Genomic DNA, 23529 nt, shown 5'->3' with positions numbered 1-23529 from the left:
AAATGCTAGATTATCTTCATTGCTTTCATTCACATCTAGCTGCTGCTGCTACTGCTAAGTCGCTTCAGTTGTGTCCGACTCTGTGCGACCCCATAGATGGCAGCGAACACAAATGCTGAATCAAGTTCTCCTGCAACTAGGTTAAGCAGATTGATAAATAGAATTAAATGAATAGTGCAATCAGAAGAAAGTAAGTCTTGGTTAACACAATAGTTATTTGAAGGAAACTGGCAAATAAAGCAATCAACAATTGGTGTCTAACTGAACTGAATTCTCAGATATTGTGCTTGACAGAATTACTACCATAGGTTTCTCCATTTTAATTTTTTTTAACTTGCTAAAATTTATCATTTTGTATCATTTGATAAAAATTACTTCTGGAAGTTCCAACTTGTCAATGTCTAGACTGATGCACAAAGGTTTTGCCAGTCAATCTGCTAGTGGGCACAATAATGACCAACCTTGCTAGTCAATCTGAACAAATGATAATTTCTACCACTTACTGAGGAACAGACTGTTAACTGTCTCTACAAGGAGAAGTAATTTTTAAGTAAGACATCATATCTAGTAAGCTCACAAGAGCACTTCTGAATTATGAATTAAATATATATCTTCCACATTTCACATGCTAATCTATTATTTAAAATTGGTATAAATATCTGCTGAACTTTATATTATACTTAAATGTTGAACTGAAAGGTTTTGTCTTATTACTGTTGTAGAGAATTACTGAAAAACAAGAACAAAGCTATGTGATACATGTCTAACACTAAAACAACAGTAAGGAACAAAAGCCCAGATCAAAAAAATATAACCTTTATATCCAAGCAAAGAGGTGAGTGGTTCCTGATTTGGTGCTAGAAGACAATGTTCAAGGTCACCTGGGAATTAACTGCTTGGCTTACTATATGCTTCTAAGTCTTCAAATATGTATTCTTAAGGATAAATGTCTTAAAGAGCTTAAATAATCACTTCACAGAGGAACTAAAATTAGAAAGACTTTACTGTGGTTTTTATCCTCTTATTTTATTGATAGTGGCATCAATGGGAGGAGAGGTTCAAAAAGTACTTTTAAAGCTGCCTTGCCTATTTATATTACCAATGAACATATTAATATAAAATCTGAAATATATAAAATACAGTACCTGAAACTGAACTCTTGGACACTGGATCAGAGATAAATTGGTACCAATTTTCCTTACAATACTCCGAGATGACCCATATGGCTTCCCAGACCAAAGAACCTGAGGAAGAAGGAAAGACCAAAAGTTCAATGACAAGACTTACAGAACTGTTCATACAAAAGCATTGGACAATTAATTGCATGACAAGCTGACACATTAATTATGGAATCAGAATGCTCTATGTTACAGGAAATGAGCTGATATTTTTCAATTAAAAATGTAATAATATATATAGCAGGCTATTATTAATGCAGTAAAGCTTAATGTGAGGCATCATATAAAAATGTAAAGAACAATTAGTGGGAGTTGCTTAGAGGTTCAACCCCTGGTCAGAGATCTGATCCCACAAGCTGGCATGCCCCCACCCCAAAAAAAGAACTACGAGTAATTGTAAAATATCATATTTGGAATAAAAACTCTATTTTCATTACGCTTCCATACTATTCTGCAAAGGAAGCTATTTTATCTCCTCTGCTTTATTTTTAGAATTTTATATATGTATAAGTCTCTCAAAACTACAAGCTGCTTTTGTTACAATAGGCTTTCAAAACAAATGCAAATCAGTACAAAGTTCAGAATCTGAATTTGTACCATGCACGATGCTTCATTTTGTTCGCTTATACAAGAAGGCCTGGCCAAGGGTGAGTGGGGGCCAAAATCCAGTTGTACTACATTTTCTCATGAGGCCCTGTCTAGGGGGAAAGGTACCTTTTCCTAATTTATACAAAGTACTAAATGGGTTGTGATAACCCTAATGAGCAGAACTTTTCAGATGAAATCATAATACAGAGGACATTATGCTATGCTTAAAGCAAAAACAAACATAAACCTCCAAAGCAAAAAGCAAACAAAAAATGCATGTTAAATGTTAAATCATTACAACATGTACCTTGAAACTTCGCCCCAAGTATATGCTCTTTCCTTAAAGAGAAAAACTATCCATCTGTTTTCAGTGCTATACCTGAAAGCCTGGACAGAAGAGGTAAAGAGAGGTAGTATGCTATTAAAAAGCAATTTTAAAAGACAAGAGGGAGAATGATGTGACTATTTACTTAATTCATTCAACTTAAATATTCAATTATATCCTAGCATAAATAATGTATTCTGGGCCATGAACATTGACCCCTTTTTAAAGTTACTCCATGCCCATTCTAATCTGAAGAATGGAATTACAGTTTGATCAAGCAGTGTTCGTGTAAAGAGCTATGGCTTCCGCCCATAATCCTAACCAGACCTCTAGACCATTTTAAAAGCATGTATAACTTGTAAAACAAACAGAGAAGCAGTCTGATCTCATATTTTAGCAATCAAATCCAATTTAAGGTTAACAGTATGAGTCAATGCGAGTATCATGGGGTATATATACCTCTGCCCCAGCCCATGTAACTGTCATCATCAATATGTTCAAAGTTTCAGAAAAATAACAAGGACCCTGTGTGCAGCACAGGGAACTATATTCAACATCTTGCAATAACCTATAATGAAAAAGAATCTGAAAAAGAACAGATATTTTCCTATATATGTTTAACTGAAACACCCTGCTGTACATGTGAAGCTCACACAACACTGCAGATTAACTATACTTCAATTGTTTTTTTTAATGCATTAAAACAGTGTTCAACGTTACACTGATGATTTTACCTGGGAGAGTTCTGGAAAGTACTAATAGCCTAACACTTCAACCAACAAAAATTATATTAACTCCTGCTTTAGAGACACAAATATTTTTTAAGAAATAGAAAAGGATGATATAGATTGGAAAATTGGTCAGTGGAAAGACATCAATACTGAAATAAGAACATTAAACAAAGGATACAAGAGAGGAAGCTATGTGAAGCTTAGAAGAGAATTACGTGGAGTTGAGGAAAGGAAATTATCCACACCAATGATCATACAGAGGATCATCACATGAATAGTATTAATAACACATGAGAACTAACAGCAGGAAGATCACCTGACCAGAGGAAAAAGGGAAGAATAAGAGGCCAAGAAAAAATAAGGACAAGTAATTCTAAAATGGACAGTATTCAAGCAAACTCTTTACCTTATACACGTTAATAGACATAGATCTTTAAAGAAAAAAAAAATCCATAGGGCAATAGTAACTACACCAGTCAACCATTTCTGATGTCTTCTATTTAGCCACAAGTGAAAACTCTATGATGTACAAGTAGAACACTATTTATGCATCATAATGTGACAGTTACACAGCCTAATGTGAAACCTTTCGTCCCTCCAGTAAGCAAAGATCTTACCTGCAGATGGAGAGGACAAAAAAGCTCACAAAGAAAAGTTCAGAAAGGACTTGCCAAGGTCAGGAACTAAGATTTCTGCCAGCTTTTAGCTTTCCTTGGTATGCATGCTTCAGGACTACGTTTCAACTACTATCTTCCCATTTGCTTAATATCAGAAGGAAAGACTTAGCAGGTGCCTTCCACAAAAGAAGGTGGCCAAAGACTCAGTATTTACTTGTAAGGAATGAGTAGACTATTTAGGATTTTTGTACAAAGTTAAGGAAAGTAAAAGAACAGACTGCTTTACATGATTATTTCTTTAAGTATACATAGTGGACTAACATAATGTGGTTCTTCAGTTACTTGTGAACTGCATAGCATTTAGCACCAAAAAATATGAAGCAAGGGTCTAAATGAGCTAGTGACTGGGATATTCAGAAAGAGGAGGAGCCGTAAACTTGACTGGATTGAAGAAAAAGTTAGAAGAAGGAGCAGCTAACTTCCAGGAACTCTAAAACTAGGTCTGACTATTTTTTTCTATTCAGTCCTCATGGAGGGGGCAAAGTCGTAAATGGCTGTGAAGAAATAATGAACAGATGGTATGGAAAGTCACCATCTGTGCATGATGGGAGGCTGCACGGCCCAAGCGCATCTCCTGTCCTAACCGGTTGCTGAACTGGCTTGTCAGGATACTTGTTTGGAGAAGGAAAGGCTTCCTCTAAAGATAAACTGTCGTTAATATTTTCAGATGTTAGAGAGAGGTCAGGGAGAAAACTGTCATTACTAGACAATTCCATTTCATTAAGAAACAAGAATTCAATTCCATTAAGGAATAATTAAATGAATGGAATTATTAAATAAAATGTTTTGCTTTATTCATAAGAACTACTGATAAATAATGTAATAATGAATCGGGAGGGGGGTGCTTGCGTATCTGAGTCTAGTAATGACAGTCCATAACATGTAGCAACAGAGTTTGAAAGTGATGACAGCAAGGCAGGAGGATGACAACAGGAAAGCTATCTGTTCTTTTTTCAGTGTGCCATGCTATTGTCACAGTGCTGAAGTGTGAGGCTGGAATCCGAAGCTGTCATCTATCTCATTATGACGACTGCTCTCAAGCTTTATATGTTAACTCGTTTGTTATAGACTAGTTTAATCTGTATTTCTATTTGAGAGTCACCACTTAGCAAGAGAAAGTATAAACCTAATTCTAAATAAATTTTTTTTTCTCTAGAAAAACTATGTAATACTAACCCAAGGTTCTTATTCTGAGGTTCCCATATCTCTGAAATTATATGCAAAATTGTGTGCATACACAACATTTTTCTGGGAAGAAGGGCCATACTATTAATCAAATTTTTAGGGAGTCTAGGACCCAACAAGGTATAAATTCTTAATTCCACAGGAACCAGACTGTGTGTTGGGGAGAAAGAAGTAAAGATATGAAGATGAAATTCGGTAACAATTTTGAACTCCCCAACTGAAGATAACCTTTGCCTCAGTTCTCTTCCTCCTTATCTAAACTCCTAGCCACATTCACACGCTTCCTCCAAAGCACAAGAGGAAAACAAGGGTACAATTCTCAAGTATTACTGGAAATACATTACTAATTCAAATTAGATATTTGCTATAACTTTTCAACGTAAAATACTGAGATTAACCAGAATCACATTAGATTCATAGCTTGCTTTCTCTAGTTTAAAAACACTTTTACTTAAGGGCAAAAATATAGTAATAATACACTGAGAAGAAAGTGTGGACAAATGTGAGTACAGCAGACCCCTGAACAACACTGAGGTTGGGGGCACCAAGCACTGCCCCACTTTCCCGACAAAATCCACAAGTAACTTTACAGTTGCCCCCATATCCACAGTTTCACATCCCCGGATTCAACCAACCATGGATCCTGGAGTACTGTAGTACTGACTACTGAAAAACATCTGCATATCAATGGATGTGAGCAGTTTAAATACACATTGTTCAAGGGTCAGCTGTATATAGTTTTAAAGTCAAACAAATGTTGAGGCCAAACGGAAGGCAATGAAGAGAAAACAGAGAGGCCTCAGCAACATGTAGGACTGGCTTTAAAAGCCAAGATTAAAATAAATAAAAAAATAAAAGTAGGCACTACCACTTATTGTCTGTTTAAAGCTGGCAAGTCATTGATCCCTCTATATTTCCCTTTCCTCATCTATAAAATGGGGACCTCATGCCTATGAGCATTAAATGAGATAAAAGATTGAAGTTTGTATTATTTAATAAATACTGTCATTTCCCCTATTATAAGAGGTAGTAAAGTACACTAAAAAAAGGATTTTGGAATCAGAATTGGATTCATTTTATAGCTCGGCCACTTATTAGTCAGGTAACTTTAGACAACTCAGTTAAACACTCTTGAATTTCAGGTTCCTCATCTGTTTAAAAAACAAGTCATTGTCCTAGTGAACACAGATAATATGCCTAAAAGAACTGGGTATACTAAGCCAATGAATGATAGCTATTATGATGGCGCTGATTTGTGTGATAAAATACAAATAGGTTATCATCACCAAAAATAAAATCCTGATCTCACTTGCACTTTTTTTTAGGCAGATAAAAATACGTAAAGGATGAAAGCAGTTTTTGTTCTTGAATACATTCAAACACAGTACTGAGTTCATTTGTATATCTAACCAGTGAGAAATACATATTTTATCATTGAAAAATGGAACTAAAAAGTGGTTGATTTTTTTTTTTTTTTTTTTTTGCTTTTCAGACTACTCCTAGGTAGCAGGCTGAGAGATCCAGGAAACAAAGATAGAAAATAACTCCAAAGGTTCACACTGCTTCATGTTAGGAGAAAATTTATTTTTATATAGACTCAGTTAACTGGTTAAAAGTGATGATCATATGTTACATTAAAAAAAAAATGGTATTTCCATCTGCCATTAGTAAAAAGGGCTGTCAGTTTTTATTACAATATTGGGAGCAAATGAATGCTCTCTTACCTGGTCCATTCTTTGATGAAAGGCACCCGTTTTAGAGTTCAAAATGAATAAAGCTAAATAAGCAAATTAAACCAAGTAAAGCATGTTATCTGTTCCTGAAACAAAATTCTGCACTTTGGCCTCAATCAGCCCTGGTCACATTGCCCGACTTTGGGCGGGGGCAGGAGGATGACAGAGCAAAATGGTAGGAAGTTCACTATCACTGACTATACCTACGCTCCATACAAGCCACTGGCAGGCATTGTACATACCCTGCCATTTAACCCACAGGCTCACTGTGCAGCAGCAGTTCTTCCCATCTGTACTCTGCAGATGAAGAAAGTAACTGGCAGAAATACATTTCAGACTGAGGTGTGTGTGCGTCCAAGACCTATATGATCTTTCCACTAAACTACACTTCTTACTAAAACTGCAAAGGAAAAGGAATCACAAACTGTAAAGCTTCATGTTGGGGGACTCATTAGCAACAAAAGCTTCCTGACTTTTCGAATGGAAAAGAAATTCTCTTGCTGTCAGTACTGAAATGTTCATCTGCCCCAGGTAGCCAAATAGTGGTAAGCGGCAAACAAGAAAGGTGGTATAGTGGCCCTAAGTGAAATAGGAAATGTGAGAAGATGTAACTGAAAAAGATGAAAGTATTAACTTTACAAACCATTTTCCCATTGCTTATCCTCAAGATGATAATCTCAAAATTATGCAACTATAAAAAAGGGTAATTTTATTTGGTTCTTTGCTTTTTATCTCCATAGAAAACATTTAACTTTGGGAGCTTGGGGGAATAAAAGTTCAACCTTCTCAACATAAAGAGACACAAAATAAAACCAAAACATAAAAGCAATGCAATTATAAGTATACTCAAATTATGTAACTTGCCTATATCTTTTAAGAAAACAGCTTAATTCCATGTCACCAATTAACACCGCATTTGAAAATGATATGTATTCCACAAAATATGCTTGGTACAACTATTGTTCTAATAATTTTACACTGGGTCTGAAAAAAAATTATGTATCAGTAGAATATATTTTTTAAATGTTAAGATTAGAGCATCTTTGGCATAGAATAACCATATTACACTAATTTTTTCTTTGTATCTGTAGTTGTATTTTAGCAGACATGACTTTTATTGTAAACAGTTGTGTGATAAACCACGTTATAAAAGCATTCAATATTTCAATGTTAACAGTTCTACAACACTGAGTTGTCAAGCATTAGTCAAACATTTTATTCAGTGATTTTTATATATATATGTATTAAAGCCTTTTCCTCACTAATAACAAATTCATTGCTTTTAACAGTTACATGAATATTGGGTAAATTTTCGATGTAACCCATCCCATAGGATGCTGGATAAAGATTCACTTCCATGATCTATATAGCAAGCAAATTAAACAGTACATATGTTGGCCATACATAGATTCATTTTTCCCAGAAAAAAATTATCAACATCTGGATTTTAAAAATGAATTTTGAGCACTCACCGATTGCATGCTTCCAACCTGTTGAAAAATCATCCTAATTAGGCGTTTAATCCAGCCAAGCATTTAGATGGCAAAATCTCTCCAAATTTGCATTTCAAGTACTTCAGGCATACATAGCAGCACATGGTCCATAAAGCATGCTGAAATTTGAAAATGAAAATACTAAAGTGAAATTATTATTATTTAGAATCTTTACTGTCTACAACATGTCTCACAAAGTCAGTCTAGTCTACAACATCTTAAATCTTTGTGTGTGTGTGTGTAATTAAAAAAATTTTTTGCTTGAGATCAGCTTTATATAAACTAGTATTACAATTGTTTTTCTAACTGTTTTTTAACTTTTCCATTCAGGATTCTATGTTGAAAGTGATGAAAACCTATTGTGGCTGACTTAAGCAGAAAATATATTTATGGAAAGACACCCAGTAGATAACAATCTTAGAAGAAACTGAGAGGCTACATAACCAGCAAAGACATCCAAAATCACAGCAAAAGTGTCTTGGGAGACACCTCTGCAGTTGCTACTGTGACTACTGACGGAACAGAAGCTCCCAGGTCCCCCTTCTCTGTCTCACTGGCTCCTGAGTTGCTCTCCTACTAATGGCATTTGGTCAAATCTACCTGGCTACAGGGTTTCCCAGGTGGTGCAGTGGTAAAGAATCTGCCTGGCAGGAGACGTGGGTTTGATCCCTGGGTCAGGAAGATCCCCTGGAGTCAGAAATGGCAACCCGCTCCAGTATTCTTTCTTGCCTGGGAAATTCCATGGACAGAGGAGCCTGGCAGGCTAGAATCCATGAGGTCACAGAGTCGGACATGACTGAGAGACTGAGCACGCACCTGGCTATAGTGAGAAGCAGATTCTACCTTCCACCAAAATCATAAAGAATTCCATAAATATAAGGCAGGACTTCAGATGCCAGAAGGTCAAAAAAAAAAAAGACAAAGTTCTTCCACACTCACTGGCACTATGACCCTGCTACTCATCCTCCTCCCTTCCTCATCAATATACTGTGTAACTGACACAATTATGAACTTATGTGGCATAAACCAGTTTACTGGAAGGGCTGGTCTCCAAAGTGACAAGGACTGTACACCAGACTATAAAGCAATGTGCTGCTTTCTTCTCAAGGAAGCCTTTAAAAAAACTGTACTTTGTGATATATTTGATTCACATTCTGATAGAAGTTTATCCTCTTGTGGACCAGAAATAAAGTTTGTGGCCTACACTTTGAGAAGAACTTGATGAACAATTATAAAGAATGGAGGGGGGTGGGGTAGAATAAAGATGCCATAAATATGCCAGACGCTGGGTGAAACATGAACTAGAAGGAGACCAGCTCTGATGACAGATCAAAGTATGTAATGAAAGAGAAAGCACTAACAGGAACATACAATTTACTGGTAACTAAGGAGCGGTCACAACTACAACAGTGGTGAGATATTAATATATTTTAATATTACCAGCATCTATAATTGCTTATAAGAATGAATACTCTGAGAGGTAATGGGAATAAAAAGTACAGAGGGCCAAAAACAATGGAGATGACTGGCCAAAAAAAAAACTGATCAGAGAAAAAGGATGGTTTTATGTAGGATTTGAAAACCTATCACCGTTTTCTGGTTTTTTTTTTTTTGGCCATGCCTCAAGGCTTGTGGGATCTTAGTTCCCTAACCAGGGATTGAACTTGAGTCCTCAGCAGTAAAGCGCCAAGTCCTAACCACTGGATGGCCAGGGAATTCCCCTTACCGCTTTTTTAGAAACTGAGCTATACCTTACACAGAAAAGTGCACAAATTTTCAGTGTGTCCAGGTATAAACCTGTAGAACCTCCATCCAAACTAAAATATAAAACACTTAAAGAATGCCAAGAGCTCCTGTGAGCCTCCACCCAGTCAATATCCACGCTTCATCCATCTAAATAGTACTCTAACTTTTGCAGTCTATCACATCTGCAGGCTGTACATACTTTTTTGGGTCTGACTTCTTTCACTCAACGTTGCCTGTGAGATTCATTCCCATGATATGGGAATCACAGCTCTTTTTCACTGATGTGCAGTATTTTGCTATGATACTCTACCACAATTTACTTACCCAATTTACTAGCGGTTTTTGTTTGTTTTATTTTTTTGAAGTATATAGTCAATTTACAATGTTGTGTTACATGATTTACTGTTTGTGAACATTTGGGTTGTTTCCATTTTTAGCTGTTACAAATAAAGTTGCTGAAACAATTCATGCACATAACATAGCAAGGTACACATAAGAACTAATTTCTCTTGAGTTTATACCCAGGAGTAAGATTGCTAGTTCATAATATATACAGATACATAGCTAAATCTTTAATAGAAACTAAGTTTTCTGAGGTTGTTATACCAATTACACTCTCCAAAGCAGATAAATAAACGAGCTCTAGCTGTTCAACAATCCCTCGTATTGTCAATGGTCAATACTTGGTACTGTCAGTCTTTTTAATTTTAGTAGGGGGTTCTTCACAGGTTTGGGGGCATATTTTGATACCTTCCATTGAGAAGTTTTTTTGCTCATTTTTTAAGTGAAAAGTTTTTAAAAAATTATTCTTGTGAGGAAGAGAGTCTGCACTACAGATGAAGATTAGGAAGCATGGCTTAGAAAATGCAACCTAAGAGTGAATGGGCTAACTCATACAGAGTAAGAAATGAAGCCAGGATAGAAATCTCAGGAAATACCTGAAGATCAAGCAAAGGTCAGTGGGAAAAAATATGCAAAAGAGGTAACGAAAAATGTAAGAGATATTGTCACCAAAAAAATAAAAGGAATTTTCAATAAGGGGAATGTTCAACAAGGATGTTAATCAGAAAACATGGAAAAGAGGTCACATAGCTGGGGGCCTCCTCCAGCTACCGTTTACTCCAGACCCCTCCACTGTGCTCTCTGGAAGCCTGTTTGAATGAAGGTAAGTGTTTCCTCCCTCACCGAACTGAAACTCGGCTCTCCCTGTAGAATGCTGTGTCAAAGGGTCCAGTACTTGCTTATTCTCGCTCACTTTACATCCAGGCTGTTTCCAATCAGTCACTGCTCTTTGTGGTGGTGGTGGTAGTGGTTTAGTTGCTCAGTCATGTCCAACTCTTTGCGACCCCAAGGACTGCAGCACGCCAGGCTTCCCTGTCCTTCACCATCTCCCAGAGTTTGTTCAAACTTATGTCCATTGAGTCGGTGATGCTATCCAACCATCTCTGAATTACTGCTGTTAAGTTCTTTTCAAAACTCTCCCTCAAAGGCAAAACTAAAGAGACAACAGAACAGATCAGGGGTCACCAGGGACTGTCAGTGGAGGAACAACTCCACTGTAACAACTACAATAGGGCACAAGGCAAGCTTTGGAAAAATGCACATAGTCTATATCTTGATTGTGGTGGTGGTTACATGACTGTGTTCAAAGAAATCTACCAAAAGGAGTGAATTTTGCTGTATGCAAATTGTGCCTTCATTTAAGAAACAAGCAAAAGCAGCTCTCCTTAGGAAGCACTGCTTGACCACCCTCTGTTCCTCATGAGGACTGACTTAAGGGCGCTCGAGCATTCCCCATCACTCAACTATGAGTCCTGAGTCCTCTCTTCTCCAAGCCCTTCCCTAAATGGAACTCTGCACTCTGGACTCATCAGCACTAGTACATCATAAACGCATATTCTTGCCACTGCTGAGTGGTTATAATATTTACAATAATGCATCCAATACACCACTGTTTGAGTCTATTTACATAAAGATCTAAGACAGGTAAAACTAAAAGCAAGCTAATCACACATTGTGAATTCTTTTTCAAAGTTTTTTTTCTAACTGTTGTGGAGACAGAGGTAGTGACTGATAGTAGGCCTGACTGCAGGATTTCAGTGGATGCTGGCCAAGCTGTGTTTCTCAACAGACAGACAGTTGGATGTGCTTACTCTGGGGATGCTTATCAAGATGCTGCACACTTACATACTTTTCATAATGTAAGTTATGCCTCAAATAAAAGTTTTAAAAACACATATAGCTTTTGATTAAATTACTTAACTTTCAGGAATTTTTTGCAGAAATAAAAGCATTACACATAGAGAACATAAAAGTATTTTCTGCAGTGCTTCTTCTATTCACAAAACTAGGATCAATTTTAAATGTTCATCAATAAAACACCTGTTAATTACAGTATATGCATATTACAAAGCTTTATGCATCTATAAAAAGCGAGTTACAGTCTATGTAATGACTTGATAGTATGATACAGGAGAGTAATATACTATGATTTAATTTCTGTAAAAGACAAAAATCTTCAACCTTTTCATTTATAGAAAGATGTACATCAAACTATTGAGAGAGATTGATTCGAGATGGCAGAGTAGAAGGACGTGCCCTCATCTCCTGCAAGAGCACAGATATAGCTGTTGAACAACTATCGACAGAGGAGCTGGAACCAACCAAAAAAAGGATACCCCACGTTCAAAGACAAAGGAGAAGCTGCAACAAGACAGGAGCAGGGGCACAATCATGATAAAATCAAATCCCATACCCACCAGGTGAGTGACTCACAAAACGAGGGAACCATAACACCAAAGAAGTTCTCCCCCTGACGTGAAGGTTCTGAGCCTCACATCAGGCTTCCCTGCCAGGAGATCTGACAAAGGGATTGGAAATCCCAGGGGTACCTGACCTTGAAGGCCAGCAGGATTTGACTGTGGGATTTCTACAAGACTGGGGGAAACAGACTCCACTCTTGGAGGGCACACACAAAATCTTGTGTGTACCAGGACCCAGGGGAAAGGAGCAGTGACCCACAGGAGACCGAACCAGACCCACCTACTGTGCTGAAGGGTCTCCTGCAGAAATGTGAGGTGGCAGCGGCCCACAGCAGGGACAGAGGCACTGGCAGGAGCAGTTCTGGGACGTGCCCATTGGCATGAGCCCTCTTGTGGTCGCCATTGGCCCTATCACAGAGCCTATAGACTAGGGCTGGGTTGCTTCAGGCCAAACTAACAGGGAGGGAGTGCAGCCCCGCCTCTCAGCAGACAATTGGATTCAAGTTTTATTGAGAGTCCCAGGCAGGATAATCACCAAGGAGGAACACACCAAGACACAGTAATTAAACTGACAAAAACTAAAGACAAAGATAGAAGGAACAAGGAAAAAATGACAAATAACATATTAATACAAGGGAACTCCCTTAAGGTTATCAGCTGATTTGTCAACAAAAACTCTACAAGCCAGAAGGGAATGGCACAGTATATTCAAAATGATGAAAGGGAAGAAACTACAACCAAGAATACTCTATCCAGCAAGACTCATTCAGATTTGACGCAGAAATCAAAAGCTTCACACACAAGCAAATGTTAAGAGAATTCAGCACCACCCAACCAGCTTTACATCAGGCTATTAAAATTGGCTAAAGCAGGGAGAATTTTTTCTTTGTATGGTTTGTGCTGCTTAGAACAATGCTACAAAGCATGTTTTACTTTTCATTTAAAAACAAAATCTAGAAGTTACAAAATCCAAATATCACAGCTTTCACTCAGACACTCCTTGCACCATATGGAGACCTTCAGTCTCCCTCCCCTGAACTTGTGGTCATCCTAGTCAATCCCTTCCCACCTTCACTATCTTCCGCCTCATGGAGCCCCACATCTGAACCACTGCTTTCTAGTATTTTCAGTCCCTTTTTCTACTGTTTTGTTTCTTCAGCAAGCCAGAACTTGGTAAGTACACCAGCCTACACTTACGAAATTGGGCTGTAGGAAAATGACTACATCTCACATCTTGAAGTTGCTACAAATGTACTACCTCTAGTTTCAACTAGGCCTTCCCTGGTAGCTTGGCTGGTAAAGAATTCGCCTGCAATGCAGGAGACTCTGGTTCAATTCCTGGTTGAGGAAGATCCCCTGGAGAAGGGATAGGCTATCCACTCCAGTATTCACAGGCTTCCCTGGTGGCTCAGACAGTAAAGAATTCGCCGGCAATGTGGGAGACCTGGGTTCGATCCCTGGGTCGGGAAGATCCCCTGGAGGAGGGCATGGCTACACATGCCAGTAATCTTGCCTGGAGAATTCCATGAACAGAGGAGCCTGGCGGGCTACAGTTCACGGGGTCACAAAGAGTTGGACATGACTCAGGGACGCAGTCAGGGCAGTCTTACTTTCCTGCTCTTCCCCTCCTCCATTCTCCAGGGCAGCTATTTCTAGCATTCTCCATGCTCCCCAAATCTAATTCTAGCTCCGTCATTTCTCAGATGACCAAACTTACTATTCAAATAAGAAAAGTCATCTGACAGGAAATCCCTCAATGACCTCACACTCCACATGCCGCAAGCGCAGCATCTCTGTATCCACACCTGTTCTGTCCCCCTAAACCTGTTCGCCCACTCTCTCCTGTCCCTCCTTCCAACCAAGTGCTCAAGATCATACCCACCCCTCTACTCACAGGTCTCATGACATCAGCTATACCCTGTATTACGTGGATTCTTTTCCCTGTTAATGGCAATCACATGCTACCTTCCTGTTTCTCCCATTTTCTTTCAAACCAAAGAAAGCAAAAACTGAACATGTTAATTTTCCTCCTAAATGTGTCCCCTGCCTCAGACAATGGCACCCCAGTTGTTCTTTCTGTTTCATTTCCTACAAGCAGTTCTATTTCCCTTCTAAATATATCAAATTCCATTTCTGCTGCTCCTCCTGCTCTTCTGAGTCTGTATACTGTAAAAAATCTAACAAGATTACGTGCGTCACCCTTTCCCCTGATTCTGCTATCCCTTTCTATCCATTCTCAATACAAAGTACTTATGACTTGAGCTGTTTCCCTATCCTCTGCATTTTTCATAATCTAATCTTTGATCCAGTCCCATAGATAATCTTAGAAATTCAACATGCTTCCTGGACTACTGCTAGCTTCTACCAATCTTTTGTTTCAGTTTAGCTCTCACCTCCTCCAAAAGGGTTTTCCTGATCAACCAGTATTAGGGCCCTCCTGTGTGTATTCTCCTACACAGCACATTAAAACAATGTATCTAAACTGCCTATCTCCTCCACAGCACTTTAATCACCTCAAGTGCAAAGACTAGCTTACTCATCATAAGACCCCAGCACTCAGCAAACTATATGGAATTCAACAGTTGCTCAGTTAATACTTGAATATTAAACGAAAGGCATCTAAGCCCCAAGCCGGTGCCTTTTCTATACTGTCTCAATTGTAAACAGATTTAAGAGGAATTTTACTTCTATTTATATGTGAACTAGGCTAATTTCAGACAAATTCTCCTCCTGCTGAGAACAAGTAAACTAGTGGAACAAAAAAAAAAAAAAAATTTTTTTTAAATTAACTATTTGAAAGCATTAGAGAACTATCAAGGCAGAGAAATATCACCAAGCCAACAGTTGGTGCTTTGATAAAAGTAGTAAAAAGAACTGACCTCTAAATGAGATTTACTGAGGAGAGAAAAGGCACACGTTACTAGTAACAGGAATGAAAAAGGGGACATCACTATAGCTCTTAAAGGCATGCAGAAAATCATAAAAGGCAAAACAAACCCGTAGTGTAGGGTGTTACCATGGTGGTTACCTTTGCATGGGATGGGTAACAGGAGCAAGGCAGCAAAAGGAGTTTTCCAGAGGGTGGGCAACTTTCTAGTTCTTAAGCTGGGTGGTCACTGCATGGATGTTTGCTTTGTGATCATATATTGAGCTGTATTATTTATGTTTATCCATCTTCCTGTGTTACACTGTGTGTTACACTTCACAATAAAAAAGGTTTAAAAAAGATGGCTAAGAATCAGGCTGCACTTTGTTTTGATTGGTTTGTTTCGTTTGGTTCTGTGTGTGTGGGTAAAATTTGACTTCTAGAATTATATGATGATAGTATAGGCTTAGAATCTACTCTGGCTAGACTAGACATAGAAATACAATGCAGTACTACAGCGGGGTTGGGGGGAGGATGAGAGCTAGTAGAAGAGAAAATCAAAACTGAATGAGAAATAGATAAACACTGAAAACAGGCTTTCTTTTCCCTCCACAAATACTACAAAAATATATAGTAGCACACAGGTAGACCAATTAAAAGTGAAGTGAAAGTGAAAAATCACTCAGTCTTATCCAACTCTTTGCAACTCCCATGGACTGTACAGTTTAGTTGCTCAGTCGTGTCCAACTATTTGCGACCCCATGAACCGCAGCATGCCTGGCCTCCCTGTCCATCACCAACTCCTGGAGTTCACCCAAACCCATGTCCATTGAGTCGGTGATGCCATCCAACCATCTCATCCTCTGTCATCCCCTTCTCCTCCTGCCCTCAATCTTTCCCAGCATCAGGGTCTTTTCAAAAGAGTCAGCTCTTCACATCAGGTGGCCAAAGTATTGGAGTTTCAGCTTCAACATCGGTCCTTCCAATGAACACCCAGGACTGATCTCCTTTAGGATGGGTTGGATCTCCTCGCAGTCCAAGGGACTCTCAAGTCTTCTCCAACACCACAGTTTAAAAACATCAATTCTTTGGCACTCAGCTTTCTTTATAGTCCAACTCTCACATCCATACATGACCACTGGAAAAACCATAGGCTTGACTAGACGGACCTTTGTTGTCAAAGTAATGTCTCTTCTTTTTAATATGCTGCCTAGGTTGGTCATAACTTTCCTTCCAAGGAGTAAGCATCTTTTAATTTCATGGCTGCAATCACCATCTGCAGTGATTTTGGAGCCCGGAAAAATAAAGTCAGCCACTGTTTCCCCATCTATTTCCCATGAAGTGATGGAATTCTCCAGGCCAGAATACTGGAGTGGGTAGCCTTTCCCTTATCCAGGGGATCTTCCCAACCCAGGGATCAAACCAGGTCTCCCACATTGCAGGCAGATTCTTTACCAGCTGAGCCACAAGGGAAGCCCAAGAATACTGGAGTGGGTAACCTATCTCTTCTCTAGCGGATCTTCCCGACCCAGGAATGGAACCAGGGTCTCCTGCAATACAGGGGAATTCTTTACCAACTAAGCTATTAGGGAAGCCCACAATCAAATCAAATAAAATTGTTTCAACTAATGCAGTGTATGTTTTTGAGATAGTTATGACTTTTAAAAAAGTTATTAGCAATAGCTTCACAAGAAACCTGCTAGCAGGGATAACAAAGTTGTCAGTAAATTTAAAATGCTACAAACTTTAAAAATTACAAGAGTACATGGAGTTTATTTTTATAAGATCTTTGTGAACTATTCACAGAAATGGCCACTTAATTATCTTTACAATGTAACAGAAGAGTGTGACCACTTTATACTGGGAGTCTAAAAAGATTAACAGAACATTCTTAGTTACTGGATTGGCCAAATTACTGGAATAATGTTTCCTTTTTTTCAGAAAACTTACTAAGAAGTCAGGTAAACCAAATCAGTGTACCCCAAAGGGCAATCTACATTCTGGGTACAAACAATGAGGCAAAAGAAAAACAAGGGCCATGAAGTAAAAAACAAAAACTTAATCAACTTAAAATTACTGTACTTTATTTTGATGGGAATTCCTTGCAGTCCAAAGGTTAGAACTCTGTTTTCACTGTCGTGCCCTCAGTTCAATCCCTGGTTGGGGAACTAGGATCCCGCAAGTTATGCAGGGCACCACGCCCCCCAAAAAAGTTACTGTCCTTTGAGAACATATCCTTCTTATGTTTCTAGTGTGAAAATGCTTTTTCTTTTAGGACACGGGGACAGTAGATGAATGTTATTTGCTTTTTTTTTTTTTTTAATGCGTATTGAGCTTCCCTGGTGGCTCAGAGGTAAAGAATCACCTGCCAGTGCAGGAGACAAAGGTTCGATCCCTGGTTTGGGAAGATCCCACATACCGCAGAGCAACTAAGCCTGTGCACCACAACTACTAAGCCAGCACTTGGGCGCCCAGGAGCCACAACTACCGAGCCCACTTGCCACAACTGAAGCCTCTGTGCCCTAGAGCCTGCGCTCCACAAGGACAGAAGCCACTGCAATGAGAAGCCCGAGTACCACAATGAAGAGGAGCCCTCTTCCACTTGCTGCAATGACAGAAAAGCATGCCCAGCAACCCAGCACGGCCAAAATTAAATAACTAAATATTGTTAAATTAAAAAATATATAAAATGCTTGTGTGTGCATGTTAATTCACTTCAGTCATATCTGACTCTTTGCAATCCTATGGACTGCAGCCCACCAGGCTCCCCTGTCCACGAATTCTCCAGGCAAGAACACTGGAGTGGGTTACCATGCCCTCTTCCAGGGGATATTCCCAACTCGGGATCAAACCTGTATCTTTTATCTCCTGCATTTGCAGGAGGGTTCTTTACCACTAGAGCCACCTGGGAAGCCCCACCCCCCCAAAAAAAACAATGTTTATTTACCATAATAAAAAGTTGTCTACCATATGTCAACAACCTACCCTACTTTCTAGAAATTAAACTTGAAATTCAAGTCTAGTGACCACAGCTATAGATTTCACATCAGTCTGGGCTGAGACTTTAAATCAGAACACTTTACCACACTATTAAGTAATGACATAGTATTCGACCTATGCATATGGAATTTACTGGCAGTATTTTAGAACTAATATTCTATACTAGTCATACAACATTAAATATACTGCTACATTCCCAGTACCCAACACAGAATCTGACATAAGTGTAACTTTTTTCAGTCCACAATAAATCTCATGACCTGTACTACATCTCTCAACAACAATCTATTTAGATAAGAAGCCTAAGAACATTACCTAATTAAAACTCGATGAAAGTTCTTTCAAATTAAAAGAGCTTTAGATAAGAAACTAAACTTTTGAGGGACATTTTCACTACATTTTTAGAGGATGACTTTCTCTCCTTATGTTATAAAAGAGGTTAATTGTATGTTTCCATCTGAATTAAAGATGTGTCATTTTCATGTAACTCTGAGATATAACCCTATTGTGAATGACACAGGAATTTCCTTAAAGTGTTATTTTAAGCATTCCCATGCAAACGAATTAAGTATTCTGGCATCAGTTTTAAAACAATCTTTTGAAAGACTGCCCAAGTATCTTAAGTGGTCCTGGACACCAGTAGAAACAAACACTCACATTACTTGGAAGTCAGTACTATTTTTCACTAATTAAAATTGCTTCCTTGGGCCAAGCAAATTGATGAGAATTCATTATAAAGGTGATTTTGATAAGCTGTGTAATAATTACTGTCCTCTACATATTATGTATATATAAAACTGCCTTATGGAAAAAGTCAATAAATCATACTTTTTAAATTAAAGGTGTTTAGTTGTTTTTTTTAAATTAACAGTATTTTTTACTTTTTATTGAAATATAGTTAATTTACAATGTTGTGTCAGTTTCAAAAAAGACGCTGCATTTTTAAAAGCTAGTAAGGGTAGTTGCGACCCCATAGACTGTAGCTCACCAGGCTCCTCTGTCTATGGAAATCTCTAGGCAAGAATATTGGAGTGGGTTGCCATTCCCTTCTCCAGGGGATCTTCCCAATCTAGGGATTAAACCCAAGTCTCCTGCCTTGCAGACAGGTTCTTTACCACTGCGCTATGAGGGAAGCCTAGTTACTGAAGTACTAGTTGTAGAAGAGAAACTCTAGAAGCAAACTAAATGTCCATCAATAAGGAAATAGTTAAATTCAACATACCCATTCTAAGTTTATGGCCATTAAAACAAAAGAAAGGATATCTGATAAACATCTAAATGACTAACATATATGTGATTCTGTTTTAAAAAATAAAGCATAGAAATGGTGGTGAAATATTTTATGCACACGCATATACAGAAGAAAAGATCTGAAAAGATACCAAAGCTTAATATTGTCTGTGTCTGAGGTGAGGTGATGGAGTTCTCCATCTTTCTTCTGTATCATTACATAGTGAGATTATAGTGCCACATTTTGTTGCTTAAACTAAGTGGTGAAATTTGTATCAACAGTATACAATAAACATATAAAAGAAAAGATGAACAGTTGAGTTGTCAACGATTCAAAAAGTAGCCATACACTAATAATACTCATCACCAAGATTACCCAAGAAAACAAAGGAGTAGAAACTGAAGTTTACCTGGACTTTGGAACCTACTGCACCACACTGTCTCTTACTATTTTACAGACTATTTTTTTCCTCCATTTCTTTCCTTATGTCCATAAATTCACCAGTTAAACCAAAATCTATTTCCTTTATATGTGTGTGCTTAGTCACTCAGCATATTACGGCAGCCCTGGAAAATTAATACACTGTGAGTCTTGCTTCATTGCCAGACTCACTTAGAGCATGAACTCCCCCTCCCTGCACAGCACTAGACAGAATGTGTATCAGCCTTCCCTGTGCCATTTTGTATTGCCTTGAGTTCCTTCTTCCTCAAATTGAACAGGGCTCATGGATATTTCTTGTTGTTGAGTTGCTTTAAGTCGTGTCCAACTCTTTGCAGCCCCAGGATCTGTAGCCCACCAATCTCCTTTGTCCTTCAGTTTTCCAGGCAAGAATACTGAAGCGGGTTACCACTTCCTACTCCAGGGGATCCTCCCAACCCAGACATTGAACCCACATCTCTTTCATTGTCAGGTGGATTCTTTGCCGCTAGGGAGATCTGGAAAGTCCATTTCTTTTATATTCACCAGGTCAAATCACTAATTGTTTCCACGTCTCAGGTGAAGCCATTTTTGACAGAGCCAGCTCATTATATTCCTAGGAGACTGTGATCATGTCACTTCTTTGCTCAAAATTCAAGTTTCTTAAATTTGGCACTCAAGTTCCTTCATGTGTGAATTTAACCTTACTTTTAGACTTTTGAATTACTCCCCTACAGTAGGAATCCTAAACTCCAACTCAGCAGGTCTTCTCTACTGTCCTCTAAATAAGCCCAGCTGTCTCTCTCTGTCTCTAGGCCTTACTCTAAAACTATCGGGTTGGCCAAAAAGTTCGTTTGGGTTTTTCCAAAGGCTGTTACAGAAAAACCCAGAACAAAGTTTTCAGCCAACTCAATACTTGGATGAGGATAAGAAACAGTGTAAAACTGAGAAGATGAGGGATACGTATTAAAGTAGCCAGTATATATAGCAAGTATATGCTAACTGCCAAAAGAGATAGAGACTATTCCTTGATATATTTTTTTCCCTTTTCATTTCCCCTTTAACTGGCCATATCTAGAGAAAAAATTTTTAATTTTATTCATTGAACTACACTTGCATACTTTGCTCATAACTTTAAAACCAACTGTTCAGTTCAGTCGCTCAGTCATGTCCGACTCTTTGCGACCCCATGAACCGCAGCACGCCAGGCCTCCCTGTACATCACCAACTCCCGGAGTTCACTCAAACTCATGTCCATCGGGTCGGTGATGCCATCCAGCCATCTCATCCTCTGTCGTCCCTTTCTCCTCCTGCCCCCAATCCCTCCCAGCATCAGAGTCTTTTCCAATGAGTCAACTCTTCGCATGAGGTGGCCAAAGTATTGGAGTTTCAGCTTCAGCATCAGTCCTTCCAATGAACACCCAGGACTGATCTCCTTTAGAATGGACTGGTTGGATCTCCTTGCAGTCCAAGGGACTCTCAAAACCAATTGTGTTAACCTTTTATTGTTTCAAAGGGACAAAAAATACCTATCTTACTATTGTATTCAAAATATCCAGGTGTGGTTTTTTTCCCATTATGGATTTGTAGTCCAACAGAAATTTCCACAGCAGTTAGGTTTACTCCACAATTTCTTGGGACATTCAATTATGGTTAAAAGAGCAAGAATTTTGCAGTGACCTGGATCAGCAAGCTAAATTACAGCCCCCTGCTTCATACATAGAGCTTCCCAGGTGGCTCAGCAATCAAGAATCCTCCTGGGTTCCATCCCTGGAGAAGGAAATGGCAACCCACTCCAGTATCCTTACCTGTGAAAACTTACAGAGGAGTCTGGTGGGCTACATACAGTCCATAGGGTCGCAAAAGAGTTGGACACAACTTAGGGACTAAACATCAACGACAAGCTTCTTACATCAGCCTGACCTCAGGCAAACTGCTTAACCTCTCTAAACCTCTTTTCCTGCTCACCTGTAAAATGGGATAATACCCATCAATACTTCATACAGCTGTTGTAAAAGTTAATGAACTAACAGCTGAAAACACTTTCACAATGCTTCATACATATCAAGGACTCGGTAAATATAAAATTATCAATACTAAAACAAAATTTATTGAATAAAAATCAAATATTACTACCACTCAAATGCAGTAAAGCTACAGACAAAACTAGATTATTTGGCACCTTTGTTTTCAGTGATTTCGAAAGCCTGAGCACCAGGTAATGAGACAGCACCGTTGGAAAATTGCCCACATTCTCCTAACGCAAAATGCATTAGCGCCGTCTACGCCTTAAAGCGTGCCTTATTTTACTCAATCTCTCTGGGAAGCACATGATTGGAAAAGGATGACTATTGATCCTAAGAAATAAGTAAGAGAGATACAGTGATATGTCTCAGATACACGTCAAAATAATCTGTGGAGAGGGACAAGCCTAGCCATTTATTGATACTTGTTGAAACTGGGTGATGGGTACACCGAGTTCTTTACGCTAGTCTCTCGACCAGGTTTCCATAATATAACGTGCTTTTAAATGTTAAAAGGTCGATTCTTTCCCTTCCACCCCTACCTTTGGGACTAATGTAAGTCCTGGTCAAGAACACACAGTGGGAAAGTCCAAGCAGGCGAAAAGTGAAAACAGTAAAAAGCCGGTCAGCTGAGCTGGTTAAGCCACCGAGCCGCTCGGGAGGTGTGCTGCCCTCTCCGGACGCCCGAGGCCTGGTGGGGAGGTGCGCCCGCCGATCCCGGGGGACGCGCAACACCCACGGGAACCGCCGCCAAGGGCCTTCCGGACACCGGACCGAAGACGGATGAAGGCAGGGGGCAGCCGTGGGGGTGACTGGGCGGGTGGGGAAGCCCCAGCCCTCGGGGCTAGTCGGCCGAAGTCCCTCCGCTCCGCCGAAGCCCCAGCCCCACCCAAGCCCTCAGCCACCCGGCGGCCCCAGAACCTCTCCCATCAGCCGCGGCGCAGGCACCCAACCGGCCGGCGGAACCCGCCCTCATCCCGGCAACTCCGAACCGCGCTCCTTCAGCTCCCACGCTGACTGTCACCAGGGCTCCCCACCACCATCGGGCCCGGGGGCACCTCCTCGACCCCCAAGCCAACCGCTCTACAGAGCCGCCAGCCCCACTTTACCTCGGCCGCGCGGCAGCCAGGAGCCTGCTCCGGCAACTCAGGCTTGAAGCTAGGCTGTCCCAGGGCGTTGCTGACAATCACCCAGTCTCCGCCCCGAGCACCGGCCAGCCTGACCAATCAGCGCCTAACCCGAAGGCGGGCACTGAGAGCCCGGAGCGGAAGGCGAGGTGACGGCGGGACGCTTCTGGGACGGCCGTTCTCAGTGTGCGCACGCGCGGGGCTCGACCAGCGAGTGCGCTTTCTCGTGAACCTGGCTTTTTGTCTTCACTTCTTGCGCTGCGAAGTGCTTTGTAAACTTCAAGCTCTAGGTGTGTAGGAAGACCCACATTCTGATTGTGGCCACAAATGTGGATGACCTTGAAAGAAGCTGTGAATCTTAAGCCCATATTAAGCTAACAGATGTTGAGCTCTTTCTTATCGCGCTGTGGGGACGTGTCCTCACCCAGCCTATGTTGTGCCTTCGT

General features: G+C 39.7%; 1 protein-coding gene across 5 annotated transcripts in view; it reads right to left on the bottom strand.

The window, feature by feature from the left end:
- Positions 1 to 23529, bottom strand: part of MTFR1 (mitochondrial fission regulator 1) — a 60840-nt gene that overhangs the window by 36904 nt on the left and 407 nt on the right. The window contains exons 1-4 of one of the 5 annotated variants that reach the window (XM_059893309.1): positions 23066 to 23116; positions 10842 to 11151; positions 7890 to 8029; positions 1146 to 1244 (exon numbers count right to left, since the gene is read on the bottom strand). In XM_059893309.1, coding sequence (XP_059749292.1) covers positions 1146 to 1244; positions 7890 to 7952 — 162 coding nt within the window. In that variant the 5' untranslated portion in view covers positions 7953 to 8029; positions 10842 to 11151; positions 23066 to 23116. 5 annotated transcript variants of the gene reach the window in all.

This window comes from Bos taurus, chromosome 14 (assembly GCF_002263795.3).
Source record: "Bos taurus isolate L1 Dominette 01449 registration number 42190680 breed Hereford chromosome 14, ARS-UCD2.0, whole genome shotgun sequence".
Classification (NCBI taxonomy): Eukaryota; Metazoa; Chordata; class Mammalia; order Artiodactyla; family Bovidae; genus Bos; species Bos taurus.
The sequence above is the reverse complement of the archived record's forward strand: the minus strand, read 5'-3'. Positions and strand labels throughout refer to the sequence as shown.